This window comes from Elephantulus edwardii, unplaced genomic scaffold (genome assembly GCF_000299155.1).
Source record: "Elephantulus edwardii isolate Elephantulus edwardi_28Jun2011 unplaced genomic scaffold, EleEdw1.0 scaffold00010, whole genome shotgun sequence".
Classification (NCBI taxonomy): domain Eukaryota; kingdom Metazoa; phylum Chordata; class Mammalia; order Macroscelidea; family Macroscelididae; genus Elephantulus; species Elephantulus edwardii.
This window is the reverse complement of record NW_006399760.1, coordinates 32,955,848-32,977,707: the sequence shown is the minus strand read 5'-3', so window position 1 is coordinate 32,977,707 and position 21,860 is coordinate 32,955,848. Positions and strand designations below refer to the sequence as shown.

Here is a 21,860-nt window from a genome sequence, read left to right as displayed (position 1 = left end):
GCAGATTTTCTTGACTGCTAGCTCCTGTTTTGTTTTATAAAGGCAACAAAATGGATTTTTTTTAAACAAACTTTTTAATCTTGAAATTCTGTAATGCTAAGTTTCCCGTTACAGGGAAATGTTTTGAGATAAATTGTAAATGCCAATTTTTATAAATTAATCATGATTACTTTAGCATAAAAGTAAACAGTTTGTTGTTTGAAGACCAAAATAAAAATGTTTTTTGGTTAACTGTAAAAAAAAAAAAGTTTCATCTTTCTCCTATGGAGAAGCTGGTTTCGAACCACCCCCCTTGGAGTTGGCCATGCAACTCCCTGCTGACTATGAAATCATCCTTGTGCTTTTGTTAATCTAGTTTCGGTGAACACAGACTCCAAACCGGAGGCCTGTGTTGAATGAATCCCATGCTTGAGCAGAAGGCTTAGTCCCTTCTTTTCCTAAACATGAAAAGTAATCAAATGAGGATAAAACTTCTCAGTCTTGGGTTATCCTACAGATTCAATTTACTTTTCAACTTCATAGTTTGGATGTTAACCAAGGAAAGCCAGTTTCAGCCAGCAAACTGGGGTCAGGGGCTCCTCCCCTCACTACATCAAGAACAGCCCACCAAAGGCAGCTTTCTGCAGTCTATGCCACTTAAGATTATTTTATTAATGATTGTTTGGCCAGAAATTTTCCTTTGAGTAGCTCTAGAGACCTGTGGCTCTATGCAGTCCTGACTGGCAGCCAAGAGCAATTATTAGTTTAGCAGCTAAGGTGTGCCTGATCTAGGCCATGGTCTTCATAATTAACTTGCTATGTATCAGAGAGCTGGACAATGAATAAGGATGACAGAATTGACCCCTTTGAGTTTGTGGTGCTGGAGAGCAGTACTGAACATACAATAGGCTGCCAAGAGAACAAACAGGTTTGTCCCGCAGAGGGTTGCTCCTTAGAGGCAAGGATTTTGAAGTTCCATCTGGGCATGCTGCCAGAGGGCCTGGTTCTTGGAGAAGGACATCATGCTTAGAAAGGTGAAGGGACAACACAAGAAAGGAAGATCCAGGATAAGGTGGGAGACAGTGAAACAGGCTCAGGACAGGGCAGGGTTCAGAGCTATTGTGCATGGGATTGCTATGAGTCAGTCAATTCCACATAATAACTGTAAATGGTAAATGGTCTTGCCTTCTTACTTTCTTTACTCCTGCTTTCTTTGTTACTGTAGGGGAATTCCACTGATTTTTGTATAATGAACTTGTATCCTGCTACTGGGGAAGGAAGGGCCTGAAACTCCCCTGGAGAAAGGCTTCTCCATTTGGGCATTCCTGCCACCTTGGGGCCATCCCAGGGACCAAAGAGGAAAACAGAGTTTGGCAGAGGGGGCTGCAATCAGGTGAAAGACTCACTCACAACTGGCACACTGAAGTGCAATGAAAGAGTAACTCCAAAGCCCCCTGGACAGAAATTGCTTAAGCTAGGGCACCTGGTCGCTTGCATCTCCTTAGACAAAAGAGAACAGACTTCAGGAGGGGACTGAATCTGGTGAGAGATTCAATCCCAGAAAGCACTCACTGTAGATTCGTAGACAAGTCTATGTAAAAGAAACTTCAGACATCCTGGAAGGTGCAGAAGGAGCCTTTCATCTTTCCTCGCCAGTCCTCCTCCAGTGCAGACAAGATGAGAGTAGAACTTCCATTATCTTAAAATGTTTTCAAGTCCATACTTACCCCCATAGGCAACCACAGGTCTGATTTCTATCACTGTACATGAGTTTTGCTTATTGTTGAAAGAGAATCATTCAAAATGTACTCTTTGTGTTTGGCTTTTGTCCAATGTGTTTCTAAGATTCATTTATGCTACTGTTAATATCTGTAGTTCATTGGTGGCCTAGTGGCAAGAAGCTGTGCTGCAAACCTGAAGGCATGTGGTTCGAAGTCACCAGCTGCTCCCTGGAAGAAGGATGGGGAATCTTCTCTCATGCGATTAACTGCCTCTGAAAACTCACTGGAGGGTCAACTATGAGTTGGTTCTGACTTGATGGTACACACAACAACAACATATGCATTAGAAGCCCTGGTGATGCAATGTGAAACTTGTTTGGGCTATGCTATCTCAAAGTTCAGTGGTTTGAATTCACCAGAGGCGCCAAGGGAGAAAGACAGTCTCTAGCTCTATAAAGGTCAATATACCACAGTTTGTTTATGTATTCTGGTAGAGATCTGGATAATTTCTGGTATTTTTCCATTATAAATAATGCTGTTATAAACAGTTTTTAAAAAATCAAATATGTTGACAGCAATTGCCCAAATTTAAAAAATCTTTTCCATATAACTAGTTTTATTATGTAAATAAAATCATCGTTGAATAGATTTAGTTAAGTGATATGACAAGTGTATTGCTGAAGTACCTGAATAAAAGAGTTCTCTAGAAAAATCTAAATCTACTAAACCTATAGCCAATAGCCATTGATTCAGTTAGGGCTCACAGCAATCTTCCCATGGGTTTCTGAGGCTGTGAATCTTTACAGAGAGACTGACCATATTACTCTCGTGGAGCAGTTAGCAGCCTGATAAATTAGGCACAATGCCACCACTGTTGTTGTGAGGTGCCATCGAGTCAACAGTGACCCACAGAGACTCTTATGAATAGATCTCACCCTTACCCTGTTGTTGTACTAGGCCTACATCAACAGATATGATTCACAAACTTGTATTTTTAAAATTTTTATTTTATACTGATTTATTTACAAAGCTTGTATACACTGATTTTCACACCAGATCTTTCCCATTTCTTTCACTTCCTCCTACCCATCCTATTGCGCAACCCTATGACTAACATCCCCTCAACCCTGTCCACCCTCCCCACTCTGCTCCCTCCTCCCCTCCTTGGATCCTCATACATGTTCTACAATAATGGTCTTATACAGTATTTGTCCTTATGGGACTGAGTTAGTTCACTTAGCATAACACTCTCTGGTCCCTTTCAAGTTAGGGAGTAATTTAAAAATTCATTGCTCCTTCATGCTGTGTAGTATTCCATCATGTGAATGTACCATAATTTCTTAATTCATTCGATTGTGGTTGGATGTTTGGGCTGTTTCCATGTCCTTGCAATGGTGAATAATGCTGCTATGAACATCGGTGTACAAGTCTCCATTTGTATCTCAGTTCTCATTCTCTTGGGGTATATTCCAGTCAGTGGAATAGCTGGGTCATATGGAATTTCTATGTTCAGCTTTTTGAGGAAACACCAAACTGCCTTCCAGAGTGGTTGTACTATTTTACAATCCCAGCAACAATGAATAAGATTTCCTATCTTGCTACATCCTCACCAATATTTATTATTTACTGTCTTGTTAAACTGTGCCACTACTACTGGAGTGAGATGGTATCTCATTGGGGCACTGATTTACATCTCTCTCATTGCCAAAGAGTCATGTGTCTGTTGGCCATCCAGATATCTTCCTCTGTGAAAAGTCTTTCCATGTCTTTTGCCCATTTTGTAATTGTGTTATCAGTCTTTTTAAAATTTATTTAAATTTATTATTAATTTCAGTAAAAATTTACAGATACTTCAGATTTCATTCATTCATTGTTGCACTTTTCTCCCCTCCCAACCCTATCCCCTAGTACACTACCCTCTTTGAAAAGTAAAATTCTTTCATTGTTTTACAAACCCTCCCTCAGGTCCACTCCACCATGTAGCCTTTGCTCTAGACTCCTGTCATGACAAAAATACTTAATCACATATTCCTTTTAAATATGTTAGTTTTTTCCCTCATCTATTTCAATTTATATGCTATTGAACTCATCTTTCTCAGTCTATCCACAACCCCAAGGTCAGTCCTGTTTTACAACAATGCACCATGCAGTATTTGTCCTTTTGTGACTGAGATACGTCACTCAGCATAATGTCCTCCAGGGTCACCCATTTTGAATAATATTGCATGAGTTCTTTGTTTTTCAATGTAGCATAGTATTCCATTGTGTGAATATACCACAGCTTCTCTATCCATTTTTTTGTTGATGGGCACTTAGGTTATTTCCAACTCCTTGCTACTGTGAACAAAGCCGCAATAAACATGGGTGTACATATATCTGCTTGGATGTCAGTTATGGTCTCTTTGGGGTATATTCCCAGTAGTGGAATTGCTGGGTCAAATGGTATCTCTATTTGCAATTTTTTGAGAAAGCGCCATACTGCCTTCTACAGTGGTTGCACCATTTTACACGTCCAACAACAGTGAATAAGGGTTCCAGTTTCTCCACAACCTCGCCAGCATTTGTTGCTTGCTGTTCTGTTAAATTCTGCTATTCTGACTGGGGTGAGATGATATCTCATAGTTGTTTTAATAGTCGTGTGTGTGTGTGTGTGTTTAGGCCTTGTAGGATTCTGTAAACCCTTGTCTGAAATGTTTTTTCCCCAATCAGTAGGTTTTCTTTTCACTCAGTTGGAAAATGTTTTTGATGCACACAGGGATTTAATCTATAGAAGGTCCCATTGGGGGGGAAAAAAAAAAAAAGGAAAGCTCCATTCATCAATTTTATCCTCTTCGGATTAAGCATTTCTGGCTGTATTTGGCAGTCTCTTTATATCATAGACTAGGCCATTTAAGTTTGATCCCAGTTTGTTTCTGATGAACTTTATGGTTTTGGGCTTTACTTCCAGGTCTCTTATCCACGTTGAGTTGATTTTTGCGTATAGTTTTGAGATGTTTCAGCTTTCTACAAGTAGCAGTCCAGTTTTGCCAGCACCATTTGTTGAAGAAGTGATTTCCCCATATGATAGGTTTTATTTCTTTGTCAAATATCACTTGACCACAGATAGCTGGGTCCATTTCTTGGCTGTCAATTTTTTACCTTTGGTCTATGTGCCTGTCATTGTATCAGTACCATGCTGTTTTGATTACTACTGCTGTCTAGTAAGTTTTGTGATCAGGAAGTACTATGCCTCCCATTTAATTTTTGTTTTTCAGAAGTCATTTGCTTATTCTGGGTCTCTTTCCTCTCCAAATAAACTTCACAATTTCTCTTTCAATCTCCTTGAAAAAGGAATTTGGTATCTATATTTAAATTGTGTTGAACATGTAGATTGCTTTTGGTAGGATTGTCATTTTCACAATATTGAGTCTTCTTGTCCATGAACAGGGAACATTTTTCCATTTATTTAGGTCTTTTATTATACATTGCAGAAATGTTCAGTAATTCTTTGTACGCATCTTTTGTGTCTTTAGTTAGGTTCACTCCCAAGAATTTCAATTTGTGGTTGGCTATTGTAAATGGTATTGCTTTCTTGGTTTCCTTCTCTGAATTATCTTTGTTACTGCGGAGGAATCCCAGTGATTTTTGGATATTGATTTTATCTCCTGCCACACTACTAAACTGGCTTACTAACTTTAACAGTTTTTAGATTTTTTTTGTTGAGTCCTTGGGGTTTTCTGTGTACACTATCGTATCATTTACACACAGCGATAGTTTAACCATCTTTTTTGCCAATCTGGATGCTTTTTATTTCCTTGTCATATTGTCTTTCTAATACTGAAGTGGTGGCAGTGGGCATCCTTGTCTGATCCCTGTGAAATTGATGCTCCTGGCACTGGACAATGGGGGTGGCAGCTGGGCAGTGAAACTGTAGCCCCTCAACCTTGTAAGCAGTGGTTCTTTCACTGGCCAGGGTGTGAGTGTGCCTGGCTTGGGGACAGCCTTCAGCAGATGCTGGGAAAGAGGTGGCTGGATGATGCTCCCAGGCTGGCCATGCCACGCAGGCCTTGGTGTCTTGCAGCAGGCTTTTTTGCTGAATACTCAGCCATACTCAAGTAAGTTATCATACAGTAGGATGAGCAGAATCCAAATTTCCCCAAATGAATTCATGTACCTCCAGTGGTGGTAGATGAAAATGAATTTTGATGATACATTTTTGTTTAATAGTTGAATGCTTATTTCTATGTCTACCTTTAATTACAGCAAACAAATGTCCTAATTTTTCTTTTACAGCAAGGGGCCCTAGTGGCCTACACTGGTCCTAATTCACTAACAGCTCTAAAAAAGAAATGTGTCTCGGCTCCTGTAAAGATTAAAGTCTTTGAAAATGTGTGAGGTGTTCTAATTGTCCTGTAAGGTTGCTAAGGGAAAGAACTGACTTGATGGCAGTAGAGTTTATTTACTCTAATTTTCTTCTGTAAATGTAAGTAAATGATGAAAAATTAGTAAATAATAGTTCAGTTGGAAACCAGATAACACTGGCACTGGGGTCAGTCTGGCATTAGTGGCTGACCCCTCTGTTACTCACTAGAGTGTGGTCTGTAGCAGCTTACTCTCCTGAGTTTGCATTGGGATCTGTAAAGTCAGATTATTTGTAAAGATTTCAAACATTTGCTGTGAAGGGTAAATTACAACACATACCATATTCTTGGCACATGGTGAGGGCTCAATGAAATGAACTCATATTTCATTACCCAGATCAGCAATAGTGTTGACAACCAACATTGGCCAACAATTATTCACTGGACAAGTTATGGGACTGAGAAATGTCCATAAGCTTCTAAATATATATTTTAAATAAATGTACACTAGCACAAAGATATACTACAGCAAAAAAGGGAAAAAATTCTCATGCTCTTTAAAATCTCAGTTATTTCAAATCTTTCAAACATCATCCTCTTCTTCCACCATGTTTGACTGTACACTACAACTGTTGTTAGGTGGCATTGAGTAGAATGCAACTCACAGTGGGCTTTAGAACAGATCTGAATCCTGTCCTATCCTGTGCCAACCTCATGATCTCTGATACACTCCAGGCTATTGGCAGTCACTGTATCACTCCACCTGATTAAATGTCTTTCTCTCCTTCACCATCCCTCCACCTTCACAAGCATGATCCCTCTCCAAGTAATAGCCTCTCCTAGCAATATGCCTAAAGTATGTGAGATGATGGTTCATCATCTTTGCCTTCCAAGAACACTCTGGCTACACTTTCTCCAAGACATGTTTGTTCTTTTGACAGTTATGAGATATGCAGTACTCTTCTCTACTACCACAGTTCAAAAACATCAATTCTTCTTTTGACATCTTTTTTCATTGTCTAGCTCTCAGAAGTGATGGAAAAGACCATGGCCTGAATCAGATGCACCTTAGTCCTCAAAATGACATCTTGCTCCTCAATAATTTGGAGAGGTCCCTGGCCACAGACTTTCCCAGTTCCATACATCTTCCTGATCTCTTGATTGCTGGCACACTGCAACTATAGGTAGCTTTGGAAGACAGAGAGAAACCTGGTGGCATAGTCTGTGGTTAGTTTTGTTAACCAAAAGGCAGTGGCCCTTGGTGGTTTGAATCCAGAAGCAGATCCCAGAAGAGTTCTCTCTTTGAGATTTACAGCCTCAGAAAACCAATGAGTTGGTCCCAACTTCCTGGCAATGAGATTGAGATTTTTCAAGACAGATGTCTGGACCCTAGCCCATTAAGTTTTGATTGATCAGAGTTGGAGCCTAGTATTGCCATGTGTGAACACTTCCCTCATGATTCTAGCCTGCAGCCAGCAGGAAGAAATGAAGGTCCAGCTCAGCAAGTGTGGCTCAGGTGAGCACATGTCCTCTGGATGAGGTGGAAGTACACTGTGCCCTGACTCAGCAGAACCACACACTTCTTCCTTAGGACTGGGTTCTCCACGACATGTGGCGACATGAGCAACACAATGTTGACTTTGTTTCCGCAGAGCTTGTTTGTTCCTTCGCCTTGGAGAAGGGGCTGTTTATGGATCTATGATGGAGTTCTGTTTCATTCAGGATTGTCCTGAAGTTTCTTCAGTTGCAGAGGCAGGCCTTAAAGTGTAGCTATCTTCTGGCATAAACTCATCCACAGGCTTCTTTCTGGCCCCATTAGGATGTCTGTTTGGGGACTCAAGTGGAGTTCTTTGTAACCCCAAATTGGGTCAGTTGTTAAAATACTTCCTGTCATAGGAGGAACCTGGGTCCACCAAGCCAAAGACTACTGCGGTTACTGAAAGCAACAATCAACTGCTGTCACTCAGCTCAGGTCATATACAAAAAAGTCAGGTTCAGGGAATCAAGAGGGAAAAAGCACTAAATGACGTCAGGCATTTTGAAAAGACCTGATGCCAGTTCCTGAAGAAAGTCTGGCAACTTCAAGTTTCTGATGGGGCTGTTTGCCAAACTCCATCAGGTGACGGCCCCCAGGTACCAGGGCTCTGTGCCTCCATGAACTGACTCAGAAAACCTGCACATTCAAAACATTTCCCCTCCTTCCTGCTTGAACCTGAAGTCCCATTTCAAGTGAATTTCACTCCACATATGAGTCACTCAGCCAGCGAGGAGCTGCCCTTTCCCCTTGGGTTTCTTTCTAAACACAACGTAAGTACAAACGTATCATGACTATAGGACAGACTATGTCAAAGTAAACATTTGACATGTGGGCTGTTTGTTTTCCATGAGCTGGGACGCTACAGTAGAAACTGCAGGACCTGGAAGACGAGATTTTTGGGGGTCCTGCATTCTGCTCCTGTGTCCACATAACAGAGAGTAACCCCAAGAATGGTGCTCAGTGTCAGCGGAATCCCTGGACACTAGATCTCGAGGGCTTCTCCATTACATCCTTGTGCAGTGACTGCTGTACTCAGTAGAGAACTCTATTCAGTAGTTTATGACAGTGATGGTCAGCCCCTGCCCCCCACCAACTACTGTTCTTACATATTGAGTTTTTATTAAAAATGATGTCCCAAAGGAATCTTTGTTGTTTGTGAAGGGTGGGCTACCAGATGCAGTTTCTCTTGGGTGCAAGAAAACCCACCACCCACTGCTACTGACTCCTAACAATTTACAGGGCAGAGCAGAACTGTCCCATAAGGCTTTGCATTTTTGTGAAGGCAGAGTTTTACATCTTTTTCAGGGAAGTCATTGACCCTTCCCTTAGCAGCCAAATACTTAAACCACTGCTTGCCATCAGGGTGATAAATACACACAGCAGTCTGGAAAAAAAGAAAAAGGTAAAATGGCCTAGGAAATCAGATCCAAAGCAATCCTTCCTCACAAATGGAAATACTAAGAGGAAATGAAGAGCTTTAGTCTTTAGTGTGTTCACCTAACCAAGCATACTAACCATATAAACTAAGACAGCTGGATATACTGAAGCTCCTTACACTATGCAATTCTATTTGTATATATTAATACAAACCTGTTTTTCCATATTGTCATTGTTATGTATCATGTAACCATGACTGACTCATAGCTGATCCTCTAATAGATTTTCAGAGGCAGTAAACTGCTTGGTAGGAGATCGCCCGTCTTTCTCTCAAGGAAAAGCCAGTGGATTTGAACTGCGAGCCTTTGGGCTGGCAGCGCAACTACTTACCACGAAGCTACCAGAGTTCCCTGAAGAAGAAGAAGAAGAAGAAAAAAAAAAAGAACAAATTTTGAAGGATGAAATTTCCACATTTATTTTTCTTCCATGTGCATAGAAAATGGCAGTGAAGTGTCCTATGAAAGAGGCAGGTAATGGGCGTGGCGTAGCTATACCAGACTGGACTTTGTGCTTCAAAGTACACTATTCATTTTGAAAACAAAGGATGTTGCCATTTGTTTTTAATTGCTAACAGTTCCTTGGGCTTCCTGCTTGTTTTGTAAGTTGTCAGTTTCTTCAAATCTCCTTTCAAATGACACACTGCATTACAAATGATGGCACTTAACCAATGTGGCATTTCCATATTTACACCAACAAAAGAAATTTACAAGACATAATAGCATACAATCTTGACATTTAGTAATAGCAATAAAACATGAAGGGCATCCATTTAATTTTTTTCTGTACAAACTATCAGAACATAACTTTATTCACATTAAAAAAATCATCTTTAAGTTGATTTAACCTACACATCCCCCATCTCATTTCACCCGTTTCTCAAAACCTTTCATCACATCGCCCACACCTTCACCAGACTACAGAATCTACAAGTAATTAGACTTAACACCTAAATAGAGCTTAGAAAGTCCTCTTCCAAAGGTTTCCTTACTTCCCTGATAATTCCTCAAAAAAGAAAAAAATATATACTCTTCACTCATTCCTTCCATTTCACTTTCACATTTCACCATCGAATCAGCAAGATGGACTTTTCATCTCAATCCAAACAAAGTTAGAAAGAAAGAGTTCCTCCACTGAGCATTGTGAGGCTACACCCAGGAGTCTGGGGACCCCGGGTATTGCTCTGCTCGGTAAGAAGGCTGTTTAGTGGAATAAAAGTCTACGTAATTTGTGGTTGATTTCAGTCCATACTGTGTTGAGTAATCAGCAGAGGCTGGAAAGTGAACACGGTCATCGAAATAAGGATCTTCATAACTATGAGGAGATTGTAAATATAATCTGTATGCATCAAAGTTCTTTCTGTTGGAGTCATCTTGCGTATAATACAACTGTTGATGCTGTTGACAAAATGAAAAACCAAATAAATGAACACAATCTTCTGCAACATGAGTTTAAGGAAAATAAATATGGATTCCCTGCTTCATATTATTAAGGCAATACGAACTTACGGTTAAATGCTGTTTCTGGTGAACATGGAATGTTTACTCGCAAACTATAAAGAATTTAAACTGTAACTTTCAAGGCAGACTGTCTAAATATGATCAAGTCTTGTCCTAAGGCTTCCAGAGAAGTTGATGCCTCAGGAGAAAACCATACCTGAGTGGTAGACAGTCCCTGGCTACCTCCCAAGCTTCCCAGAAACCCTCTGTGCTGTGCTGTCTAACAGAGCTCTTCAAAACAAGACAGTGTACTTGAGCTTTGCTTCAACATGGGAAAAATGTAAAAGAAATATGTGGTTTGGTGAACACCTGTCTCACTTTGGGAGTTCTACTATACATTGTGATATTAAAGGAGCAAGCCATCTTAACACAGTAATACAATTAGAAGAGACATGTGAGGAGGTACAACTCTAGACTTGACCTCTAGGTCTAACCTTTCTCTAGAGAAAAAGGTTTCTTTAGTCAGAATTCATAAACATGCCTGTGAGGAAGCTGGTATGAATAGGCACATGGGGAGCCTGCCCGTCTTTTGTACCATCTCATCTTTGATCTCACCTTAGCTTCTTCCTATGTTTGGAGGAAAACAGTCACAGTTCTTAAGTTTTTATTTCCTCTTAACCATAAGCAAGTGTTTCTACTAAAATGCAACAAAGCTTCCATACAGGTATCATGTTCTAGTATTATATGGATTCCTGAGTGATATTCTTCATGTTACAGTTTTAATTCTGAGGTTATTTTTCTGACTAAAAGTAAACACTAAATTCCTGAAACTACAAAATCTTATGTTATTTCATGTGAGAAATTTTTTTTTTCCATTCACAGAGAGAAGATAAAATGGAGACTCTTCTGTCTGCAGGCCAGGATTCACCATATTTTGGAAAACCTTATTGTTCACATAATGAATGCAAAGTGATGTTACTGGACGTATGTCGTCAGTGGGTCAGGAAGGACCTGAAGCTGAGTTTAGACTCCTTACCTCTGTCCTTACGGATAGAGGCGGGGATCCAGCCAAGCAGGGGCTGAGTATTCTTTGACATTTGGGACTAAGAGCTCTGACTGTGGATTAATCATGAAGGGTTTTACATCCTGAAGGCTTGGGCAGGGAGGGAGTCATGAAGATAGAGAATGAGATATCAGAAAAGAAGAACAATGACACTAGAGAATGAAGTTGCCTTCCCACATTTCCCCACAGATAATGGGAAAATTTCAGATTTCAATAAAAAATAGAGTTGGAAAGGGATTTGTGGGGCAAAGAGTATGACTTGAAGACATCTCAGGTGGTTCCCCTCAGGAGTAAGGTCTGAGCAGCACTGATTCAGACATTCAAGAAATTTAGGCTACACTGGAAGCAGCTTGCTCAGCCCACGGAGGAGTTTCCGAGGAGGGAGGTCCCCAGGGAAAGCTCCTGTACCCCTCTGTGCTGGCTCAGTGCTGGCAAGTTACCCAGCACGGACCCCTCACAGTGCCGATCCCTGCTAATTGCCCTTCTGTAAAATGATATTGCAAATTCACCTGCAGCCGTCTATTTTGCTCTCTTGCTGGTGAGGAATAGGAACTGATGTAAATTGGTGAAGGTTTGCTGGAGCCTGTAAGAAAATATTTTAGGAAATTAAAAAACGCGTGTTCATCACTGGTCCATTAAATGGTGTGGTCCCTGCCCTGGGGCTGGTGAGTCCTTGCTTTCCTGTGTCACTGTGGACTAGGGGTCGACAGCTTGGCATCCCTCCATCTAGCCTGGTTACTGCTTACTTCAGGGAAACCAAAGGTTGGGGAAAATGGCAAAATCAGGTATGTGCAGGTCAACAAAAACGGGCTATTTCTCAGCCTCTGGTCATGGGAGGGTACTTTTTTTATCATAAACTGTTCCTTGAAGATGTCCTAGGATGCCTGTTAACAGTAGCAGACCACCGTTTCTTGAGCTGAAGAAATCACTTTCTTGCTGTCTAATCTAGCACACTGAGTCTGAGAAAAGATTACAAGCAAAGGAGCAAAAATATACTGTTCTTCAGGACAATTGTATTCACAGCACTCAGGCCAAATGGAGCCCCAGTACTGTCTGCCGTACTGAACTACATACAAACAAAAAAGATCTGGAAACAAGACAGTCCACAGCACATTTCTAATGATGTAATGGCCAACCTTCTACTATTATTAAGGCTAACAAAGAATTACATATTTTTGTTTTTCAGTGAGGAAAATGAAGCATACTAGAAGCAAATTAGTTTACTGAAGCAAGCAAAGAAGATACAGAAGGGCGTGCAGGCTAAAGAGACGCTCTTTAGAATAAAGCAAGCTGCTGCGAGCCAGAAGCAACAATAGCATGTTGGGATGTGTATTTCCTTCGCAAAGGACTTGGTGTTGAAATGTAGTCTCTGCAATTTTCTGAGCTATTAATTGCCATAGTAACAATGGTCGATTAGTAAACAGTCCTATGAAATCACAATTTCAAAGGCAACAGTACAACTGAGAATGCTCTCTCAGCGGCAGTTAAAATGCCACCATCTTTTCTTTCTAATAAATAGCTTATTTTAGAAAAGAGTACTTTTAAAAAATGGTCTTTCATGCTGCCTTATTAAAATTTCTAGAGTAGCTATAATCTGTAAGATAGTGTAGAGTGGGGTTGCTTTGCATATTGGCAACCAATAAATGAATTGTATTTCTGAATATGGCTTTCTGAATAAGACATAAACGTTAGTAGTGTGCAGTATTAATTCTGTTACTCTTTTTTAAAAAAAGTCACTTTGAGGCAAAGCACATATATTTGGCTATTCATTCAAACTCCTCCATGAAAACAAAAATGAAATCGATCTCCATTCTCAGTTTTGAATTAAGAAATCAGCCATGTAGGAGACGTAGCCCAAGCCAGAGATTAGTGGTCAGATGAATGTGGGAAACAGACTATCGTGTCAGGGGGAGGGTGGGAGGAGCAGAAGCAAAGCGACTGCACAGCCTGAACTCATTTCTTGTTTGGATACCCAGTTGCCATAAAATCAATCCCAACTCATGGAGACTGTGTGTGTCAGTGAACTGTATACTCCACAGTGTTTTCAATGGCTAGTGGGGTGATGGGTTTTTTTTGGGTTTTTTTTTTTGTTTGTTTGTTTGTTTTTAAGGAAGGAGATTGCCAGACCTCTTTTCTGAGCTACCCCAGGATGGTAGGTGTTCATAATATCCAGGAACTTTTCTCATTCAGGTGGTTGCTGTTATGTGCCATCAAGTTGAAAATGACTCATAGCTGACCCACCAGAGGGTTTTCAGAGGCTGTAAATCACATGGAAAGAGACTGCTCATCTTTCTCTTGTGGAGCAGCTGGTGGATTTGAACTGCCTTTATTTGGGTTGATGGTGCAACTCCTTACCCACCAGGCCACCAGAGCTCCCTTCTCATTTGTCTGCAGCACACTTTGTATCTGTGATTGACCATACCAATCCACCAGTTTGTTTTACATAAAAACAAGTGGGAAAGGCAACAGCCCCAAAGTAGGAAATGGCAAGGCTGACGCATGGTTTGTTGCTGGGGGACCATCTCAGTGCAGACACAGATTATTTCTCAGACTACTGGCCTGGTGCCTGGACACACGTGGTGCTTAGAGATGTATCATATATTGTATCATACACTCAACTGGCGTCTTACCAGGGTACAGGCCTTTATGTGTGGCATCCCCTTGGCTATTGTAATACTGCATAGGTGGCTGGGTCCTATCGTATTCAGAGCGAGGGTCTCTGATTCCTAACAGTGCTGGTGAGGAAGAGGTGCTGCCAACTGAGGGAGAGGCAAAAGAAGGGGGGAGAGAGAAACAAGAAGAAAGAGAAATCAGATTATCAATGTCTCTGGAAAACCCCTTATGGAAAAACAAAGATCAGTAATGAGTAAGACCATAGCAGCTGGTGCTGGAAATTAGATCTTAGAGGTGCTGGGAGTTGAGCAGCCCAGCCCGAGCACCCGGAACGTGCCCCCTCAGCCATTGTGCGAGTTAGTGAAGTCAGCGTCTGTGGTGTCAGCTACGGGCCAAGCTGCCCAGTTAGAGGCCACTGCAGAAATCATGCAAGTTTCTAAGCAGTGAGTCTCAAAGAGTTGGTGAGGCTTCGGAAACCAAATGAGTAATAATGGCTTACTCGCCATGCAAGAGTTACACTTGCTATTTTATGATCTCAGTGCTATTGCTCATAAAAGAATCCAATATCTGCTATGTGCAGCTCTTCTAAATATGAGTTTTACAACCTGTTTTGATTTCTAATTATTAAAAAAATATCTATTATTTCTCAATGTGCTTGAACAAGAGTGCCTAGTCCATAAAATTTAGAATACTTTTATGCTCTCAGCTGTCAGGGAAACTGTGTGAACCAAGAAAGTCTGGTTCGAGAGAAGCTCACAGAGAAGTTGAGGAGTCCCAGTCTCCACAGACACCCCGAAGCTTTTATCCAAACATGAGCGAAACGCATAAAGAAACACAAACACCCCCCCCCCCAACATATCTCTCCGTGGGTCGCCGCTTGGACATTTTTGGGGAGAAGACAGATAAGCATTCCACATCTTTTTTTTTCTCATTAAAAAAAAAAATCACCTTTCTTGTACTAACATTAATTACGAACAGGAATGACCACTTATTCACTTGAACACTTGAAAGCAGTAGCCACAGAACCTGGCACCGGTGGTTTTACATGTATTGATGCTTTCCAAGACTGACTTCTAGTTTACTTTAAGTCGTTGGGCTCAACATAGAGTTACTCCATGTTAAAATTGAGAGAGCATGCCTGGGCACTGTTCATGTGCTGGTCACCTTTTTTATGTTCTAGAAGGTGGTGGGACAGAGGACATACCTGCCTGCTTTCCACAATCACATTAACTAGGTATCAGAGGTGACCATTAGCAGATCTTGCACTAGTGCTGAGCAATGGACCAGTCTGGAGACTCAAGAGTAAAATCACATCCTATTTCTGGATGAAGTCCAAAGAGGCACCTAGCAGCTTGAAAAGGACTGCCCCGTGTGTGTATTTATAAAGTTGTCAAAACAAGCCCGTGCTCAGTCACTACGTGCTAATCTGTCTTGAAATTATTATTTTGCTTGTACGTGTGCCTTTTGTTAAGCTGCTGAATCTCTTGATCCCCCTGGTATCCCTAGTCCTCATTCCCAACAGAATCTGGAGCACTTTTACAAAAGAAAAGAGTCTGCAGCTGCCCTTAGAAGCTCAGCAAGGATGTTAAAATATGGGGACAGGTCTCTTGGAAAAAAAAAAACTCCGAATTTTAAAACAAAGATATATACACCCCCACACAGGCACACATAATTTGTAAAAATACCTAGAACAAGTGAAGATATCCAATTACATGGCAAAAAGCACCAGCCACATATTAGTCTTTTTGTCCACATTTGTCCACATGAGAAATAAGACTGCCAGCTGCAGCACAGTTGACTACAGCAGATAATAGTTCCATGTCAGAATGGGTGATTTAAAGCCAAATAGGAAGAAGGTATTTACTACTTGTTTCATTTAGTTAAGAATTAAACTTACAGGGCAATCTTGGCTTGAAAGCAAATAATCTTACCATGTGAAAGAATTTAATGTATATTTCCAAACTGATTGCTTTACCTCCACCAAGAAAGAAAACCTAACTTGGGAGATATTGGAGAGCATTATGTTGAGTGAACTAACTCAGTCCCACAAGGGCAAATATCATATTAAAACCATTATTGTAGAATGAGTGAGTGGGTGGTGGGGGTGGTGGAAATAGAGGATGAGGATAGGTGAGGGGGGTAGGGTGTTAATCAGTCACCTTTTTTATGTTCTAGAAGGTGGTGATGAGGGGGGTAGGGTGTTAATCAGTCACCTTTTGTATGTTCTAGAAGGTGGTGGGACAGAGGACATACCTGCCTGCTTTCCACAATCACATTAACTAGGTATCAGAGGGTAACTAGGTATTGAATTGCACAATTCGATGGGTGGGTAGGATAAAGGAAATGGCAAGGACCTTTTATGGAAAAAAAAGTTATTCAAACCTTGTAAATAAATCAGAATAAAATAAAATTAAAAAAAAAAAAGAAAAAAAGAAAACCACCACCAGTAGGGAAAAAGGATGATGACCAAGAATCCCAACTTAAAACCAAAGGGAAGAAGCCCTACAAATCTGTCCCGCAGGACTCTAGGTGCCTGGGAAGTGGACAAGGCCTGAGGGTTTAACAGGTAAGGAAGGAGGTTCCAGGAGATCATGGTCTGTTACCTCCTGCAGTGATCTACAGACTGTACTTTATAAATCTAGTTTCTCAGAGTTTTTACTAGGAAAATAAAAAAGTGACTTTGGAGGAGATTCTAAACTGAGGGCCAGCAGGTGAACAGGGCAGTTGTTTTCACATTTAACCAGAGAACAATAAGGGCAATGGTGTCCAATGCACGTACTAAAACTGTCCCCCTAGAGGCAACAGTGTGGGCTGCCTAGAGGCGATCTCCCTTTTTCAAAAGAACAGACATAGAAACCATGTCAGTCAGTGGAAACACCTTTCCTTCTCCTGTCAGGCTGCCTCACTCAGGCGCTTCAAGGAATCCTATCTGTGAAGCATTGGAATATCATTTCAGGCCTTGGCTGGTGTTCCCTTGGACTTAAACTAGGGGTAAGAGTCTCTCTGCTGTCTGCTTACTCTACAATGTTGAAAGATGATAGTGGTCCTCTTCCCAGCTTCAAGAGGTACTCAGGGCACATACCATGCTGGCTGGCCTTACCTTAGATATACCTCTGCACACAACCCAGGGTTCTTAAAGTGTGATCTCCCACTCTCCTGCATCCAGACTGCCAGAATAACTCACTTAATGCATCCTGGGTCCCTCTTAAACATAGTAAAGCAGAACCTGAGGGCGAGAACTCTGGGACACTCGGATGCCTTCAAGCTGGGTGGGGGTAAACTTGCACAGACTTTTAAGACAGAATGAAGAGAATGGATTTGTTGATTACAATAACCTGTAATTCCCAAAGAAAGCTCTAAGCCTGATGGGCAAATTTTCCTCCTTGGTGTTTGAAAGTGACAGGCTTAGTCAGCTTATGTTCAGTATTCCCTGGCTGAGAAACAATGTCCTGTCACACAAATGCTCTCAGAGGAGTGACGTTTACCCACTGACCTGACTGAATGATGGGAGACATCTGTTGGTTGGTAGTTGACAAGGAAGGATGTGATTTGAATCTGTCTCGCTCTAATGTTGACACAGGTGTAATAAAATGGTTCTGATTCCACCCATCCTGTGGAGTTAGAAGAGAAAAAGGAACCTCTCAAAATGAATAATGACATTTCATTACAATGAGTGTTTATGAATGTGTGCTCCGATGAATGCTAACAGTGCCAGAGCTATCCTTGTAAGTTACCTTTTTATAAATGCTCCGGAGGTCCCGATATTGCCATAACGTATTCAGGACCTGGGCTGCTGCCTTCACCACTTTCAGAGATGACCTATGGAGAGAGTGGGGACATGATGAATGGGAGGAGCACAGCTTCAGGATCTACTTGAGGAAAATCAGGCTGCAAACCACCAGCCACGAAGCCATCTCTCTACGGTGCCATAGGACACAAGGGCTGAAGCTAGAAAACATTACCAAAGAAGGAGATGCATCTGGAAGTTAATCACATCCGGGTTGGCAGGGTTGTCAAGAACGTGAGAGAGGCCTTCAAGCAGCTGGCTTTGTGGTGAGAAGCTGTGGTCGAGTCACCCTAAGTGGAGGGCTTCTCTCAGGTGCCACTGCCCCAGCCTGCATCATGCATCTCAACCAAGAGCTACTTGTCTTCATGGGGACTGGGGTTAATGCAACCATGACCACACATCCCGAGTGTCTGAGACACTCTCAAGTTAATTTTCAGACCTTCACACCAATATGTTCAATGCCTTTTTATCATTTATGCCTCTATATTGACAACTACACATTTCATATGTACACACATGATACATATACAAATACACGTGTGCTCTAATGCCTGATTTTGGAAATATGATCAGTTCTTGAATTCCCCCTGAAGAAAAGCTTGTGGATTTTTATGCAGTGGACTCTAGGGACCTAGTGTTCTGTTGAAACATTACTAACAACAGTCTAGTTATCACATTTCCCCTTGGGAGATGTTGTTCTCAATCAGTGGTTCCCCCGGCAAGTAAACAGGGAGATACAGCTTCCTGGCTCAGTTAAGATTTTCACCTCACCAAGGTGTGGTGGTAGCCAAGAATCACCGCACCCAAGTTGGTTCCAACTCAGAGCCCCCTCCCACCAGCTTTCCCATGCTATCATCTGTAACAGGAAGAGACTGCCAATTTTTTCCCCATGGAACAGTTAGTGGGTCAGTACCACTAGAGACAATCCCACCAAAGCTCCCCATTCAAGTCTTAGGGTTTGGGAAATTAATCCTAAGCATAACTGAATACCTCAATCTTCAAAATTCACTCTAAATTTGGACTCTAAAAGTCTATCCCCTAAAATCTGATTTTCTCTTCTCTACCTTCCCAAATAAACTCATGAAGTAAGGAGAGAAGTACAGAATCGCATAAGCTCTCTCCTCCACCCTTGACCTCAACCACAGGCCACTTAAGATCTGAGGGTGTGAATAAGGGCTGAGCACAGGCAGATTTGAGCCCCACAGCCTCCAAACCTAGTGCTGGGCACTCTAGACTCAGCTCCAAATACACCTCACAACCAAGTCTCACCTTCTCAGTGATGTCATCCTGGCTAGTCAAGGGTAGCATTGGGGAAACCAATCCACTCAGTCTAAATATTACGTGTTCACAAAGCACCACAGTGTAAGCTAAGACCTCAGTACTAACATATGACCAAGAAGAAAGTCTGTGCAGCCAAGGCAGACTCGGGGTTGGAGGCGGAGGGATACTCTAATGTTTTAGCAGGTTCTAGAATGTTCTAGGAGGACAGAGAAGTGGGTAGGGGAGCCCTCATTGTAATAGTCATCCTATTCTTCTTAGCTGGGCCCTAACATTCCTTATCCTCAGGTGTTAGGCAGCTGGAAAAGAGACATGAAAGGCAGACCAGACCCTATCTCTGAGAAAGACATCTGCCACATCTAAGGAGACAAGAGAGTACCAAGTACTCCCTGATTCAAATAGGACTAGATTAGATGTTTTTTAGACCCAAATTCTGTGAGCTGGAAAGTGTCTATGACAAAAGCAAGGCAAGTCCTCTGCACCTCTTTGCAGTAAAATTCCTCAAAAGAGTTTTCTTCTTCTTGGCTTTTTATGAATTTTTGACCAATATCTGTGATCACGAAATTTAAAAATGATAATGCCTTCTATGATGCATAAATTAACTCATCCAGATATAGCCTATCACCTTCTCTCTGATCTATTTTTTTTTAATGTCACCTGTTAGCACTACCTGACATACTTCGGTGTACTATGTCTCCCATGGAATGAGAGATTTCCCAGGGTGGAGAGGATGCGATGTGATCTGCTCAGTGCTGCAGGCCCGGCACTGAGTTTAGTGCCTGTCACAGGGCAGGCAAGCAGTGACGACCTGATAAATGAGTCATGAGTGAAGTGTGTGGAGTAAGAAGATAATCTGACTTGATTTAGAACTTTCTGAATTTCACATATAAAACAATGGTAATAGCATTAATTCAGTGATTTCTCTAGCATGTTTTTATGACTTTAAACAGTGAAGGCTATGTAAGTAAAATTTTAAGGTTACCATCTCAAGGGAGGAAGGCCAGGAAAGGGATTTAGTAGAAGAGCACCTTAGTTTTATCCATAATATCTTATTTCTTTGAAAAGAAAAAGAAAAGAGCCTGTACATTTATCACTAACAAAATGAAAACAAAACAAACACAAACACATTACATTTAATGCATAAGGAAAGAATTGAAGGTGATAAGCATGGTCTCTGACCAGTGAGGACTGGAAATTGTGGTGTTTGCTATAATATTATTATCATTTAGAAACTCCTTAAAATGCGTAACTGGTAATTAGATGAGGCACAATGTGACTTCTAGGGCTGTTGCTGAGCTAATGAAATATTTACTGAACATTTACTATTGGCCAGCATGGTTCTAGATGGTGGAGACGCTGCAGTGAACTTAGTCCCTGATCTAGGGGGGCTTACATGCTAGGAACAGGATTAGGAAAGTCCTTAAATAAGGCATCAGCCAGGAACGAGAGGTATGAAGAACGAAGAGGAGACCAAGGGTGCAAAGATACACTTTTATCATGCCATCTGACTGCTGTCTTTTGGTTCTGGAGAAGGTATAACACACCATAATCTACCACCTCTTGGAAGGATTCTCTCATATGGGTATTCTCTGATACAGAAAACAATTTATAGTTGTTGAAATAGCTCCACGATTAAAAAAAATAATCACAAAAACCAACATACATACACACACACACAATCCCATTTCAATTTTTCCTACACGGTCTCTAATCCCTAGTGCTTTTGCTCAACAATTAAGTGTCATCTAGAAACAAACAGTAAAGTGTTCTAAGCCTACAGTATGTGCATGTTTTGAGGCTTCACTGAAGCTGAATGGTGATCATCCTACTTTCTAGGCACTTGGCAGAAAAAATCAATTCCAGAGCTAAGCCCTCAAGATGTTCCTGCAGAAGACACTCCTATGCTTGAAGCAGAGCCAAGAACACAAGTGAAATGGTACCTTGGATTTTTCTAATCATTGCATTTCTGGTTCTTTCAGGGGCTCAAGCATGATAAAACCACCAAAACTAAAGTGCTAGAGAGTCACAGTGTAATAAATTAAAAACCAGAAAAGACACATGTGAGAAAAATGTCTCCCCAGCACGTGTTAACTGCTGGAGACTGCTTTGCTTATCAGCTTGTAGGAAATGCAGAAATAAATCCTTTCCGGCATGAAATGCATTCTCCTCAGAGGCCCTTATCTCAGGACAATTTCAGGAACAAATGCTGTGGTGCCACTGAGCCTGCAGTAGGTGCACTAACTTGCCTGTCCCCTCTGCCTTTGGTTATGTTCACCAGCTTCTCTATCCCTCCTGAGTCAGCCAGGGCTTTGGCGTTCTCCATATTTTTGCTGGTGACTTCGTGTAGAGCACAGCAGATGGCTGCCATGGTTTCGTCAGAGAGGATGCTGGGGCCGTTACCGCCGGGAAGCCGGTTGACCAGGTCTCGCATGGCATATTTACCTGTCAAGGCAGAAAATGAAATTCTGCTTTTAAAAGATACTACACTTTTGTTGTTGTTTTAAAGATTCCAATAATGTACACTTTTTTAGAAATAAAATCCTCAAGGAAACAATAGCAGAGAGGAAAAAAATTAAAACCCACAGTAAACAAAAAATGACAAATACTGTAATTGTTAGGGAAAAGTCAACATTCATGTCAATGTAACTTGAAGGAATGCCTGATTTCTA

General features: G+C 41.3%; 1 protein-coding gene across 3 annotated transcripts in view; it reads right to left on the bottom strand.

Moving 5' to 3' along the window:
- Positions 1–9,408: 9,408 nt before the first annotated feature.
- Positions 9,409–21,860, bottom strand: part of PKP4 (plakophilin 4) — a 368,717-nt gene continuing 356,265 nt past the window's right edge. The window contains exons 17-22 of one of the 3 annotated variants that reach the window (XM_006880795.1): positions 21,438–21,633; positions 17,861–17,945; positions 17,620–17,737; positions 14,144–14,272; positions 12,023–12,096; positions 9,409–10,408 (exon numbers count right to left, since the gene is read on the bottom strand). In XM_006880795.1, coding sequence (XP_006880857.1) covers positions 10,160–10,408; positions 12,023–12,096; positions 14,144–14,272; positions 17,620–17,737; positions 17,861–17,945; positions 21,438–21,633 — 851 coding nt within the window. In that variant the 3' untranslated portion in view covers positions 9,409–10,159. The remainder of the gene's footprint in view (positions 10,409–12,022; positions 12,097–14,143; positions 14,273–17,619; positions 17,738–17,860; positions 17,946–21,437; positions 21,634–21,860) is intronic. The other 2 variants (XM_006880796.1, XM_006880797.1) reach the window with 2 other exon arrangements.